This window comes from Platichthys flesus, chromosome 23 (assembly GCF_949316205.1).
Source record: "Platichthys flesus chromosome 23, fPlaFle2.1, whole genome shotgun sequence".
Lineage (NCBI taxonomy): Eukaryota > Metazoa > Chordata > Actinopteri > Pleuronectiformes > Pleuronectidae > Platichthys > Platichthys flesus.
In genome coordinates, this window is record NC_084967.1 from 16412827 (window position 1) to 16426467 (window position 13641).

Sequence of the window (13641 nt, forward strand, 5' to 3'; positions counted from 1 at the left end):
ATCAGAACCTTATTGTTTAATGCTTTTCAGAAAGCTCAGTTCTGTCACAGTGCTTTTGAGGACACTGCTTCTGTCTCTGTCCCAAACCTTGAGTGAGGACATGTTTCCAGACTCGTTCTTTTATCATTAGCTGCATGAAAGGATGAAATATCTCAAAGTAAAGTGATAGAAAGTCTTTTGACAAACCAACTGGTAGCTGCTGTGGGTTCCAAACCAAACAGCTCATTCATCTGATAAACACAATAAACCTGAAACAGCTTGTTCCAAACAGAGTACTTCATCCCTGATGGACAATCTGCTGTGGACACTCACTGAGGTTCAGCGAGTTGTGCAGCACATCCACAGCTTCACCACTTTAATTCAAAACTGAGTCAGAGTCGGATAAAACTTTCAGTAATCAACACCTCATTTCTCGTCAGCTGCAGACTTAACACCAACTCCCCTCCTTCCTGCAGAGCCTGGCTCCATTGATAGCTACACAACATGTAAGTGTGAAAGCTGCATGATTTGTGTGTCTCAATCAGAATCAGAAAGTTTTTATTGCCAAGTAGGTTTACACCAACGAGGAGTTTGCTCTGGTTGTTGGTGCATACAATGAACATAGAAACATAAAAACATAAAAACCCAATAAATACAACACAAATAAGAAAAGCAATAAAAAGAATCACTATATATTTAATCACTATTTACTTCTTATTTACTCCCTTTTTCTAATATTTATACAAAGTAACATTTATTTAGACATAAAATTATCTAAATACAATATATATAATAGATAAAAGATATAAAAAGAGAAGTAAAAAGTGAAATGCAAGACAGTGAACAGTGTCAGATTGCAATATGGATTGTAATGCAGTATAATATAATATAATATAATGTGTTAATTTAACACATCCTTGAGGTGTGGGGGTGGAGTCAGGTGGGGGTCTCAAGCATGAAACTGGGATTGTTGTTGTTGTTGTCATGAAGTCGAGTCTTAACGCAACACACATGCCCGTCCTGTGTAACCGACCCACACAGCTCAGGACTAGTTCCTGTCATTTACAACCAGAGACACACTGAACTCATTCTGCACAGAAACACATGAATCAGTCAGAAGAATCTACAGAAGCGTGTTTTGGTAGAAACATGAGGAAGCGAGGACATTTTGTTCTTCTTCTTAAAGTTTTTAAGTCGGTTTGACGTTTCAGTAAAATCCTGGTTATGGGGTCTGACACGTATTTGAGGTTAATGTAAACAATGTGCAGGAGTCATCACATCCGACGTGTGCACAGGTTCAAATCCAACCGAGGCCGAAGTCGTCTGTTTCCAAAACATCACGAGAACAGCAACACACGGAGCCGAGCGGAAATCTGTCAGGAGCAGTTTGTTCTAACGTCAGTATAAATCACAGGTTTAAGATTCTGTCCACGAATGGAAGGGATGAGAAAAATCCATAATAGCTGTTTACCGAAGGGATCTCAGAGTTAATAGTTAGCAAATCAGACGATAGAAGAAAGAAGAGACGAGACCAGAAAGTAAAAAGATGGGATGGATTGCATAACGTCAATATTGTCAATTCATAGAGAAGGAGCATGAAACCCAGCTGCTCAGGGACACAGAGCGTCAGACGTCCAGGACAGGACGTGTCGAGACAGGTGAAGTGTTGAGACATTCATTCATTCACAGATATTCTGTGGAGTTTACACCGTGAGCAGGAAGTGACCCAACACAGCAGCTGAGCTCAGGGTCTGTGTTCGCGTCCCTTTCTGTTTACTCAGTGTCTCCACCGCCTCATGTGTCCCCTTGTCCCCTCACGTGCATCCAGAGTGGGACGGGTCTCCAGCGTCTCCAGCGTCTGCCTCGGCCATTTTCCATCTACCCGCCGGGTGTCTCTGGACCACACACACACACACACAGACACAGACACACACACACACACACGTACACTCTGTTTCTTATCTCCCATCACCTGCTCTTCCCCACCCACTTGTTCCCAGTTATCTCATCTCCCAGTCCAGTCTTTAAACACAGCGCAGTCATCAGCCACTCATCGGTTCGTCTATTTATGTTCTATATGTACGTGCTGCTTTCATAACCTGTTGTGGTTCCATTCATCCTGTCATGTATTACAGTGTGTGTGTGTGTGTGTGTGTGTGTGTGTGTGTGAGTGTGTGAGTGTGTGTCTGCGACCACCTCACATGGCTGAAAGCTCTTTCTATCTTTCTTTTAGTTTTATATGTTCCAGGTTGAAAAAGTAAAACAAATACAAAACAAATATAAAATAAACCCTGCAAAATGTTAAATAATCCAGAATAAAGGTTCTTATTGTTTCTCCCTGTCACTGATATTATTATTATACACGATGTTATAGAGCAGCAGTTTCTTTTTTTAATATCTTTAACTGGATCCTCTTCCAACTTTAATTGTTTTCATGTTCAGTTTGGTCAAAACTTTATCTTTGCACATTTAAAAAGACAGTTCAGTGAAAGTCCAAGGCTTCATTCATTCATTGAACCGGTTCAGTTTATTCTCAGCTGCCTGAAGGGTTTTATTAATTTGTTCTCTTCATTTTTCTCTGAGTGCACTCAGGAAAAAACTCGTTCTCTCCCTTTTACCTGTAATTTGCTCACGGATGAAATAACCAGCAGCACCAGTTTCATCAGTGGCAGTGTTACCATGGAAACCTCACTTTAACATCACCTCATACCGTAGAAATCAATGTGAGTTGGATTAATGCTGCAAACACAGAAATAATGAAACTTCGGTGTTTTAATAAGTTCAAGGTGCAGCAGCAACAAAGAAGAACTGATGTACTACTGATTATAATTTGTATTATGTGAACATAGTTTACCCTCACAGATTCAGCATGTGGAGCAATGAGGGTAAACGTATATAACTATGATTAAAATATAAGTGCAGAATAATTACCCAGGAAATATTGGAGCAAACTAAGGTGCAATAATCTCTGAAAATATCGCTATGTTCATTTTAATAATGTAATATATAATTCAACCTTTTCTTTCCGACTGTCACGGGCGCTGTGTGCAGGGATCAAACTCAATATCCCATTTCTGTTGGAAATTAACTTTAAAGTCAAATGTTTGACCTGAATAATTATATTAATAATCATCTAACATCAAATGTAAACAACAGATGAGCTCAGATTGTAGTTATATGATAAGAAATCCCACAACCGAGGTGTAAAATGACCTTTTAGAGTTCGGTGTCAAGAGCCTGTTTTTATTGAGCGACAGCTTTTCATATGATATTTAATCTGCTGGATGCTCGAGGATTATATAATAACGTGACGTCAGGTCTGTAAATAGACTTTTCTACAGTCTCAGCTCCAACACACATCACACACACACATAACACACACATATCACACACACATATCACACACACATATCACACACACACACAGAAACGATATCCGCTGCTGCAGCAGATTGACACCAAATATAGGCCGGGGAGTTTTCCGTGGCTGAACTCGCTCAAACGCGGAGACGCTAATTGTTTTGACAGTCGTCTTTTCTCACGAGGAATGTGTTTCTCCAGCATCGAACACGAACACGGGGACAAGTCCCACACGTCCAGAGCAGGAGACCAGTTCCACACGGAGACTTTACTGACGTTATCTGAGTTTAAATACTTTAAATACTTGACTAATCTCACAAGGAAATGTTGTTTCTGCTGTTATTTTCTGAAATACATCATTTTCTAAAACAGTCTCAGCTCAGTGACACTAATTTTAAGCTATTAAACCGGATTTATTATTTTAAAAAAGCAACAAAAATAGAAAAAAGAATTCAGAGACTGCCTCCATGTTGTTTCCCTTTCCTCATTTCATCCCATTAGAACCATTAGCTTCACCAGGCTGGTGTGCACAGGCTCACAAGCTCCCAGTCGTCTGTCCCACTCTGTCGGGAATGAATCTGACGTCCTCCAGCAACAAGTCATTAAAGTGTCGGGAGAAAAGAATGGTTTGTTTCCCATTTGCCCGGCACTGGTTTATAACTTATGTTCAGCGTTCCAGTCCATCACAGGTCGTATCTGTTTATTTCCTCTGCTCCCACTAGCTTCTTATTTCGCCCGAGGACCGTTACTGATTTAGTTTAGAATTACAGCAGCATCCAAACTGGGCCCAGGGAGCTGATAGAGGAGCCCGGCACTGATTGGGATAATACAGCTAATGGGAGCTGAGCTCAGAGGACCAATAAGAGGGATGGATCTGTCTCACTGCAGGGAGACTGGTCCTGATGGGGCTGGAGCTCCACACCAGTGATCCACCTGGAGCACATTCTTCTGACTCCTCACAAAAACCTATTTCAGAACCAAACCCTAATGGAGATGAAGTTCAGACATCTGTGCTCGTACAAACACACTCGCTGATGAGAATTCAGAAATTGTCCAAATGGTAAATATCAGCACCGGGTCCCAGCTGCTGTTTGAATCCTACCATTTAAATAATGAATCACTGGTTTTGTGTTAATAAATAATACAGTTCCCTGATTTCTGTGGATAAAACACACAATAAACAATGTTAACGATGAAGTTGACAATTGTGATTATATCGTTATCGTGAATTCTTTTGGCCACAATGACCGTTATGTTCAAATCTGATATCATGAGAAAAGACAACAGATCAGCAGATTATGAAACCGAGAGCGTTCACCAAAGAATCTGAAGAATGTCTCATGTTGGATTGATTTGTGTCTTTTCAGTGTCTTTGTGTTTTCGTTCCTTTTACGATAATAGAACTAAGTGGAACAATATGTTTCCTGCGTCAGTGACGTGAGACTTCACAAAGCAGAAAGCAAAACGTTCGTGTGTGATTAAATATCAAACATGTGTCCGTCCCCAGTGAGACCAGTATCTGAGTCTTATCAGACACTGCCAGCCCCAGCATGGGTTATGTATCATTATTACGTGAGTCTGACAGGTTTCATAATCGCACTGTAATAAATCTGGAACCCCTGACAGCCCCTGACGATTAGTCGCCATTGTTTCAACGCAGCATTCTGTAATGTCCTGCATCGGCAGCCTGACGTGAAAATCACTCGGCCTGCGTGACTTCCAAATCCCTCGGCCTCTGCTCGGGCTGCTTGCATATAGATTGAACATTAAGATACTAAGTTGAGGCCTTGTAAGGCAGCGAGGGCAAGAAGCGATGTTGTGCTTCACTCCAGTGTCAGAGGAGGAGATTCTGCCCCAGACGAGGAGGAGGAGGAGGAGGAGGAGGAGGAGGAGGAGGAGGAGGAGGAGGAGGAGGAGGAGAGAAGACAATTAGTGTAGTTCTCACATCGTACTGGAAAGTACTGTATGTGCAGGAAAGATAGAAGTGGTACCAGCTGCCATAGCGTTTAGTATTTGTATTCAATTTATTACAACAGTTAAAGAACAATTAAAGAAAAAAGCAAGAAGAATTGTTGAAATCAGGAAGTTCAAGTTCAAAGAATTTTACACGAATCCCTGGAAAAGAAACATGACAGAACATAATAATAATTAATTTATGTATAACGCTGAACCCTTATCCACATCATCTGGAGGTTCTTTCCACAGAAGGTGAAGACGACAACGTTTGTCCGACAACAATCTCATGTCCCTGAATTACGACATGAAACCACCTGAAGCCTCAGGTTCAGACTCTCAGGTCAAAAACTACGGTGGCCCTGAGAGCTCAACCAACAGCAACTTAAGAAAACACATGCAAGTTGACAAAACGCGTTTCTGTAATGTGTTGTGTTGTGTTTGTGAAACTGATGAAGATGTTTTCTTACTTTGCTTGTGTTTTGTCAACTTGCATGTGTTTTATTAAGTTGCTGTTAGTTGAGCTCTCAGGGCCACCGTAGAAAACCTCCTGAGTGGCTCTACGGATGTTTATCGGGGCGGCTGTGGCTGAGGGGTAGAGTGGTCGTCCTCCAACCTGAAGGTCGGCAGTTCGATCCCCAGTTCGATCCCATCTGCATGCCGAAGTGTCCTTGGGCAAGATGCTGAACCCTGAATGCCCCCCCCTAGAATAAGAAAGTGCTGTGAATAGATGCTCTGTATGAATGTGTGTGTGAATGTTAAACTGTAAAGAGCTTTGAGTTATCAAGACTAGAAAAGTGCTATTAAAAATACATTTACATCTATCTGCAGTGGACGGTGGAGATAAACATGTTCTCAGAAAACGTGTGTCATGTTGAATGTAGAAACCAGAGCATCAAGTCTGTGTGATGAGACAGATTGCAGAGATCTGCTGCTCTGGGATCTGCGTTTAAAAAGCCCCCCCGCCGTGAGCCGAGCATCACTGCTGCTGCTGAGACTGTTGATAAGACGGGAAACTGCAAAAACTAACTTCCTGTTATTTTCACAACCGCTGCATGCAGCTCAGTTTTACAGGTTAGGGAAACTATCCAGGGGAGTGCAGAGAGAAACAAGAACTATTTTCTTAGCGGGGGGGAGGGAGGAGACGCAAGTTAAACACAATTCACACAGGGTTATAACACGACAGGTGGGGGGTGGGCTGGGGGAGACAGATGTTTCCCCAGGGGGCGCTGGAGAGTTAAACAGGAGGCAAAGAAAGGACGTGAGTAGAATAAGTGAGTCTCTGTGGTTTGCAGTCGGAGCAGGTAAATCCACCCTCTTCCTCTGGAGACAGGGATCCAGGCTGACTGAAGCTTCACTGTCGAGCTGTGGAGGGTTCCTGTGCCTCGATGTTAATTCAGAATTCACAACATTGATGAAGTGACTTTTCCTTTGTGTGGATTCTTTAAGAGAAGCTGCGACTCGGAGGCTTCGTGTCCCAACGACTCAGACATTTGTTTTCATGTCCGAGGCTGAGAAAACAAAGAGCTGTCCCAGAGGTTATCAACACGTAAACACACTGATGCTGCACAGACAGACACACACACACAAAGACACACAGAGCATGTCAGGGTCAGACTCAACACAAGGTTAAATCCATATCCAAGTGAAGGAGCGGTTTAACTAAAGGCTGATTTGCACTGACGTCTCAAATGCATCTTGATCACATTGGATTTCCGGGGTCAGAGGTCAGAGGTCAAGGTTAACCTCATACAAGTCATTCAAGTAAACAAACTGTAGCAGTCGGTGAAGGCTTCTACTGTTCAGGAACTCCACGTCTCTGTGGACAATATGAATCAGTGATCTGTGGAGACGGCTCCAGGCTGCTTCAGTCAAAGAGAATTCAGGGGCCTCAGCAGGGGCCACTTCTAACTCGTGGGGAACTGGCGTGGGTTGATTTGGGTCAGCTGACAAAAGTCATGTCACAGATCATTCAAATTCAGCCTCATTACCGCCTCACACTCATTAGTCCTGGGAATGGGAATGTTTCTCACCAACATCTTTTAAAGACAAGAAAACGTGAATTCATTGATAATCACACATTCAGCAGATCCAGAGCCTCCTCCCAGCATGTCCACTTTATCCTGTTAGTGGTTTGGATGGTGGGAGGGAAGAGGAAGTGTGTGTGTGTGTGTGTGTTGTTATACAGTAGGGGAGGGGGCTGGTCTCTGTCCTGGTCGCGGGGAGCAGGAGCTTAAAAGCGGCAGGAGCAGCAGCAGAGGATCCAAACCCGCAGTCTCTGCGCGTCACAGTTAGAGAACTAATAGATTTAGATCTTTTTTTTATTATCATTGTTACCGGTTCCCTCTTCGAGCCTCCCCCCGGTGCTTGCCCCGCGCATGTCGGTGTAACACGGGGTTTGACAGCCTCAGTCTCCGGTGGGGACGGTTACGCACGGGAGGGCACCCGGCTCCGTGAGCCCGGACGGGACCCGCTCACCATGCTCTTCCCCGGGGAGAGCTCCTGCAACCTCACGGCCGGAAACTGCACCGGAGGCTTCGACTTCCCGCAGCCCCTGGACCCCGGGGCCCCCGCGGGGAACCTCAGCGGGAGGAGGAACGCCACGGACCCGTTCGGACGGAACGAGGAGGTGGCCAAGATCGAGATCACCGTCCTGATCCTGTCGTTCATCGCCGCGGTGGTGGGGAACCTGAGCGTCCTGCTGGCCATGCACCGGACCCGGAGGAAGCCGTCGCGCATGCACCTGTTCATGAAGCACCTGAGCCTGGCGGACCTGGTGGTCGCCTTCTTCCAGGTGCTGCCGCAGCTCTGCTGGGAGATCACCTACCGCTTCTACGGCCCCGACTTCCTGTGCCGCATCGTGAAACACCTGCAGGTGCTGGGCATGTTCGCCTCCACCTACATGATGGTGATGATGACCCTGGACCGCTACATCGCCATCTGCCACCCGCTGAAGACGCTGCAGAAGCCCACGCAGCGCGCCTACCTGATGATCGGCTCCACCTGGGCGGTCAGCCTGGTGCTCAGCAGCCCGCAGTACTTCGTGTTCTCCCTGAGCGAGGTGCGCCCCGGCTCGGCCGTGTACGACTGCTGGGGTCACTTCATCCAGCCATGGGGCGCGCGCGCCTACATCACCTGGTTCACCGCCGGGATCTTCCTCGTGCCGGTGCTCGTGCTCGTGCTCTGCTACGGGTTCATCTGCCAAGCGATCTGGCAGAACCTGAGGTTCAAGACCCGGAGGAAGAGCGTGGGCGCGGTGGCGGAGTCCACGAAGAACGGGATCCTGGGCCCGAGCTCCGTCAGCAGCGTCAGCACCATCTCCCGTGCCAAATTACGCACGGTGAAGATGACTTTCGTGATCGTGGTGGCGTACGTGGTGTGTTGGGCGCCTTTCTTCACCGTGCAGATGTGGTCCGTGTGGGATGAGACCTTCTCCTGGGACGGTGAGTGTCTCCATCTGGGTCCAGGGTCCAGGGTCCAGTTAGTAACTGAGTCCAGGGTCTTAAGGACGAGAGGAATCTGTTGGGGGGCTGTTACGCACAGACACTGGAACATGATGAAGTAGTTTGAAAAACACGAGTTGTCAAATGAAAATTCATAGAAAGATAGATAGATAGATACTTTGTTAATCCCGTGGGATCTCTCCACTTGTTTTATTCGATTTAGTTCTGGAGGACGATAGGAACTAATCCGGTGACAGAAAAGTCTTGAGTTGTTCTATGAAAAAGATTTTTCTCTTTCAACCGAGGGAAGAAGCTGATGTCTTGTAGCTCTAGAAACTGGTAAAAGGTGGATTTCACTCCATCCAGGAGGTAAAACCAATCATCAGGGGCCTGGGCAGACTGAATGTTTCATGGTCCCCAGAGGATGAATCCGATCCTCTGACGTTTCACCTCCAGTGCCATGAGCATTCCACACGTGAACATCTGTGTTAGCAAAGCTTCCTTCTCTCCACTTTCTGTCCCAGACGGGATCAGTTTTCACGTTTTCACTGATTTCTCAGGGAATAATTCACGTTCTTGATTTAAAAAAGAACGAATCTCTCCGTGTGATTTGTTGCAGCTTGATTGAGTTTCAGGAACTGCTTGAGCTCTAATGATTGACAGTTGATTAGATCTTCTTAATTGACCAACTCATCAGTTATTCTCTCTGTGCCTCCTCTGCCAGAATTAACACTATCCTTCAGATGTGTTGGTATAAACCTCTGGGAACTAAAAATAAACAAGATGGAAATGAATTCTGCATTATTGCATGAAAAACAGATGAATTCAATTTTCACTATATTTTTTATCAAAATGACTTGAATTTAATTGAAGCCTGCAGCTAACACACACTAATTAGCATCATTCATTAATGAGTCGGCTCATGGGGACGTCTGTCCATAGCATTTCCTATTTTTCAAAGTGAATTAGTCAGAAAGCAGATGCATAGTAATCACTCTGCCAACTAATAATCTGTCACCACAATGATTGAGTTTATTAAAATTACTTCTTTGGAAGCGTTTCATCAAAATCTAAACTTTTCAATCTGCTCATTAAAATGCATAAAACCGTGTAAAGTGGAAACACTTCAGCTGGAAACTGTTCTTCACAGAAAGCATCTGATTGATCTGAAGTGCAGCCGGTGGAGTGGGGGGGGGGGATACAGATGAACTCTCAGGCCTCGACGTGTTGGAAATTGAAAACCCGTCCTCACTGAGCCTGAGGAATTTCATTACCTCGTTCAAAGCCTCGGTCTCAGGGCTGCTGCTGGCGTCAGGTGTTTCTCAGCCTGGAACACAGAGGAACACGGACTCTCGCTCTTATGTGAAAATGAAAGAAACTGGATCATCACAAGCTTCAATCAGAAGAATCGGAAAGCTCAGGTCACAAAGGTTTTTACTGTGCGTGCAGAGAAATCCAAATGAGGCCGGTTCTCCGAGTGGATTCCTGATCCTTGACCCACGCAACTGGGAAAAACACAAATGAATAAAATCACACCCCCACCTCTCACTGCTCCCACTCCACACTGGACTCACAGGTCAGATCGTGACCAGTCGAGGAACACGTCCACGATCTTATCATCACGTGAATCGTAGAGATTGTGATATTTTGCGACATTGAATAAACCAACTCGAGCTGTCCCCAAATCAGGTGCTGCAATAAATGATATAATAAATATCTCATTCAAATTCTAATTACAATCTCTCATCCTGTCGTCGCTTGGTTTCAATGTTAGTGAGCAGCTCGGAATCCGCTACCTGACCTCACCTGCCATCAATCAGGCCTGTGATTGTGTTCTTTACTGTTCATGGCTCCTTGAGCTGCTTTCAAGTGAAACTGGTCTTGAATCAGCTCAACAGCCTCTTCTCTCTGTTATCGACTCCCTGCAGAGGCATCTATCGATGGTAACAGTAGCTTCAACCCCAGAAACCCTGGATTTTATTCCAGCGTCTTACATGAGAAGCTCAACTGTTAAATACATGTTTACTCAGGCCGGTCAGAGACTCAGAGCTGGAGTTCACCTCCCTCCAGGTTAAACCCCTCAGAGCAGCTGTCTCCACGTGTGCATCATAAACCTGAGTCTTTGTGTTTCCCTGCAGACTCTGAGAACACCATTGTGACGCTGTCCGCTCTGCTGGCCAGCCTCAACAGCTGCTGCAACCCCTGGATCTACATGATCTTCAGCGGACCCCTCCTCTCGGACTTCGCCCGCAGCCTGCCGTGCTGCCGCCGGCTCAGGAGCAAGTTCAGCCACCAGGACTCGGACAGCAGCAGCCGGCGGACCACGCTGCTGTCCCGCCTGCAGGCTCCGCGCCTTTCAGAGCCGTTCAGAGACTTGAACTCCAACCCTGGGAAACACGGTCAGCAGGTCCCGTCCACATCCTGACCCCCGGGTCACTGGGAACATGGGTTCACCTGCTGGTTTGCAGCGGTGAAGGAAGGTGACCTCCTCTGAGGGCGCGGTCACAGAGACAGTGTGTCCACGTTGGTTCGATCCACAGTGGAAACTCAGCGGCAGGTTCTGATGCTGGTTCGTTTCCGTTCACGTTCTCACTGGAGATCAAAACGACTCCGGTCACTTTCACTTCAGATATTTACACTTTGTTCTCGTGCTCGTTGTTGTGATCGTGTCAAATAGATGAAATATGACTGAATGTGAGCATCTGTCCGCACTGAGATTCATTTTGAGACGCAAGAGGAAACTACTGGTGTGTGTCAAACGTCCACACTCGAGTCCTAACGGGGTCGTTTCCTGTTGAGTTGAGTGAAGTGGAGACGGACTGATCAGCTGCGGGAAGCGAGAATAAACTTGTGAAAGCAACAAATGAGACATTGTATAAAATGTAAATTACTGCATCTGGTTGTATTTACTTGTAGATCTGGTTTAGATTTTAATGTCAAGTTTACAAGCTTAATTTTTTGAGCACTTCATCTGTGACATGAATTTTCCTTTTCTCCCTTCGTTCATGTGTGAGCCACTGATCTCAGGACGGAGGTCTGGACCTCGTCCAAGAAACCTCCGGCTCTGGAGACTTAACAGGATCAACTCAGTTTGTTTTGGTTTTTCGTGGAAGTTATTCACAGCGAGATATCGTTGATCCTTTACACACATTTAATGTTTTTACTGAAACAATCATTAGTATTCTTTTTGACCTGAGACGCTTTTATCTGAGAAATGTGCGTCTTCTCGCTCCGTGTCAGTTTGAAACGACTCTGCATCTCAACATTATAGGAAATGTACGAGTTCTGGATACATAACAGACATATGATCAGTTTCTGTGTCGACATCATGAACTCGTGAGCAAACAGCTTCTCCACATCCAGCAGTGAAGAGACGACTCACGTGGACTTTGTGTCCAGCTGATCGCTCTCAGCCTCTTTTAGCTCTTTTTGGTCTCCACCACCTCCTGAGGGACACATCCGGCTCTGCAGCTGCTAAACGCTCCAGGTAGTTCACCTGCCAGATTCTCTCTAATGTAGATAAGAGTGTTTACATATCACACACTGAATCATCAGCCGCCTGTCACCACCAGCTGATCCAGACTGGAAAAGACCCGGTCCATCGTCAGTGGTCACAAACAAATCCAGTTCAGAATCATCTCAACCTGTCAGAAACCATCAAACAATCATAATAAACGTCTTTAAACGTCGGAGAGCTTCTACCTCCACTGCAACAAGACAAGAAACTGGATTCAGAGAACGTTTCATTATAAAAGAACATTAATCTGTTCATGCAGATTCATCTCCTACATCTCACTCAGTTGCACGTTAACATCAGTCACTTTGACCGTTCGATAGAAAAGATCAATCTATTAATCAATATACAGGATGTTAATGAGAATTTAAACTGCACTTTTCTTTAAATATATAAACAATATTAGGTGGTGAATATTCATGTTTGAGTTGATGTGTTTATAACTTGCACACACACACACGTGTGATGGAGTTTATAACAGCTCAGCTTTACTCTCCCTGTCGTTGTTGTAAAGTGTAAAGTTGTTTTTTTAGTAACGTAACGTTTTCTGTCCCACTGTTAAATGTTCTAATATTACACACACACATATATACATATATATATATATATTGCACATGTAAATAAAAGTTATTCCTTCGTATCTCCCAAAGACTGTTTTCTGCCCAGCATGTTCAGGAACACACGTGACCTGTTTTAAACGTTGTGTTTTTCTGGTACTGTCAACCTTTGCATTATTCCAACTTCCCCTCTAGCGCCACCGTCAGGTCAAATATGTAATCTGTAAAATATTTTTAGTACATGAACAACGGTTAAGTATAAAATAAAATGCTACAGAGATGGTTGTTTGTATTTTCTCCTGTTTTAAATGAGATTGCACTGTTTTTTTGTCCTTTGTTTAAATATTTACTGGTCTGATCCTGATTTGTGTTTCCAGTGTTTTATTGAGCTTCAAATCTGCTTTAACTCTGGATATGTAAGGTATGTGGAAGGTGTCAGTTGCTTACTGTGGAACGTGTCAGAACAGACTCATTGGAGCTCTGGTTTGGTGTCTGACCTTCACGCTGTGAGGACAACAACACATGAGTCACGCTGACACTGAGCAGATCGTGAGGACCTGGACCTCGGGGGGGGGGGGGGGTCCCGGGGAACTCAGGCGATGATTTGAAACAGCTGAGAAAAAGAAACACGTTCATCTTCCACAACATAATTCAAACCAGACTGTTCAAACTGACTCAGAAAGAGGAAACTTCTTCAGTTATCACACTCTAAGTGGTAGGAAGTAACTAAGTACTTTTATTCAGATACTTTTATTCAGATACTGCAAAGTACTTTACTGGAGGATTTCCATTCTACACTTACATAGACATATTGTATTTTTCAAACATTTATCTG

The 13641-nt window shown here is 44.8% G+C and overlaps 1 protein-coding gene across 1 annotated transcript; it reads left to right on the forward strand.

Moving 5' to 3' along the window:
* Positions 1-7629: 7629 nt before the first annotated feature.
* LOC133948496 (arg8-vasotocin receptor-like) lies at positions 7630-13086 on the forward strand. Its single transcript, XM_062382279.1, has 2 exons — positions 7630-8735; positions 10874-13086. The coding sequence occupies exons 1-2, from the start codon at positions 7772-7774 to the stop codon at positions 11158-11160; spliced, it is 1251 nt and encodes a 416-aa protein (XP_062238263.1). The 5' UTR covers positions 7630-7771; the 3' UTR covers positions 11161-13086.
* Positions 13087-13641: the final 555 nt, after the last annotated feature.

What these genes read in the sequence shown, in the direction of transcription:
- LOC133948496 (XM_062382279.1), top strand. Translation starts at nt 7,772, where the DNA reads ATGCTCTTCCCCGGGGAGAGCTCCTGCAACCTCACGGCCGGAAACTGC. An exon ending in TGAGACCTTCTCCTGGGACG is followed by an intron (nt 8,736 to 10,873) that starts GTGAGTGTCTCC and finishes GTTTCCCTGCAG; the next exon opens with ACTCTGAGAACACCATTGTG.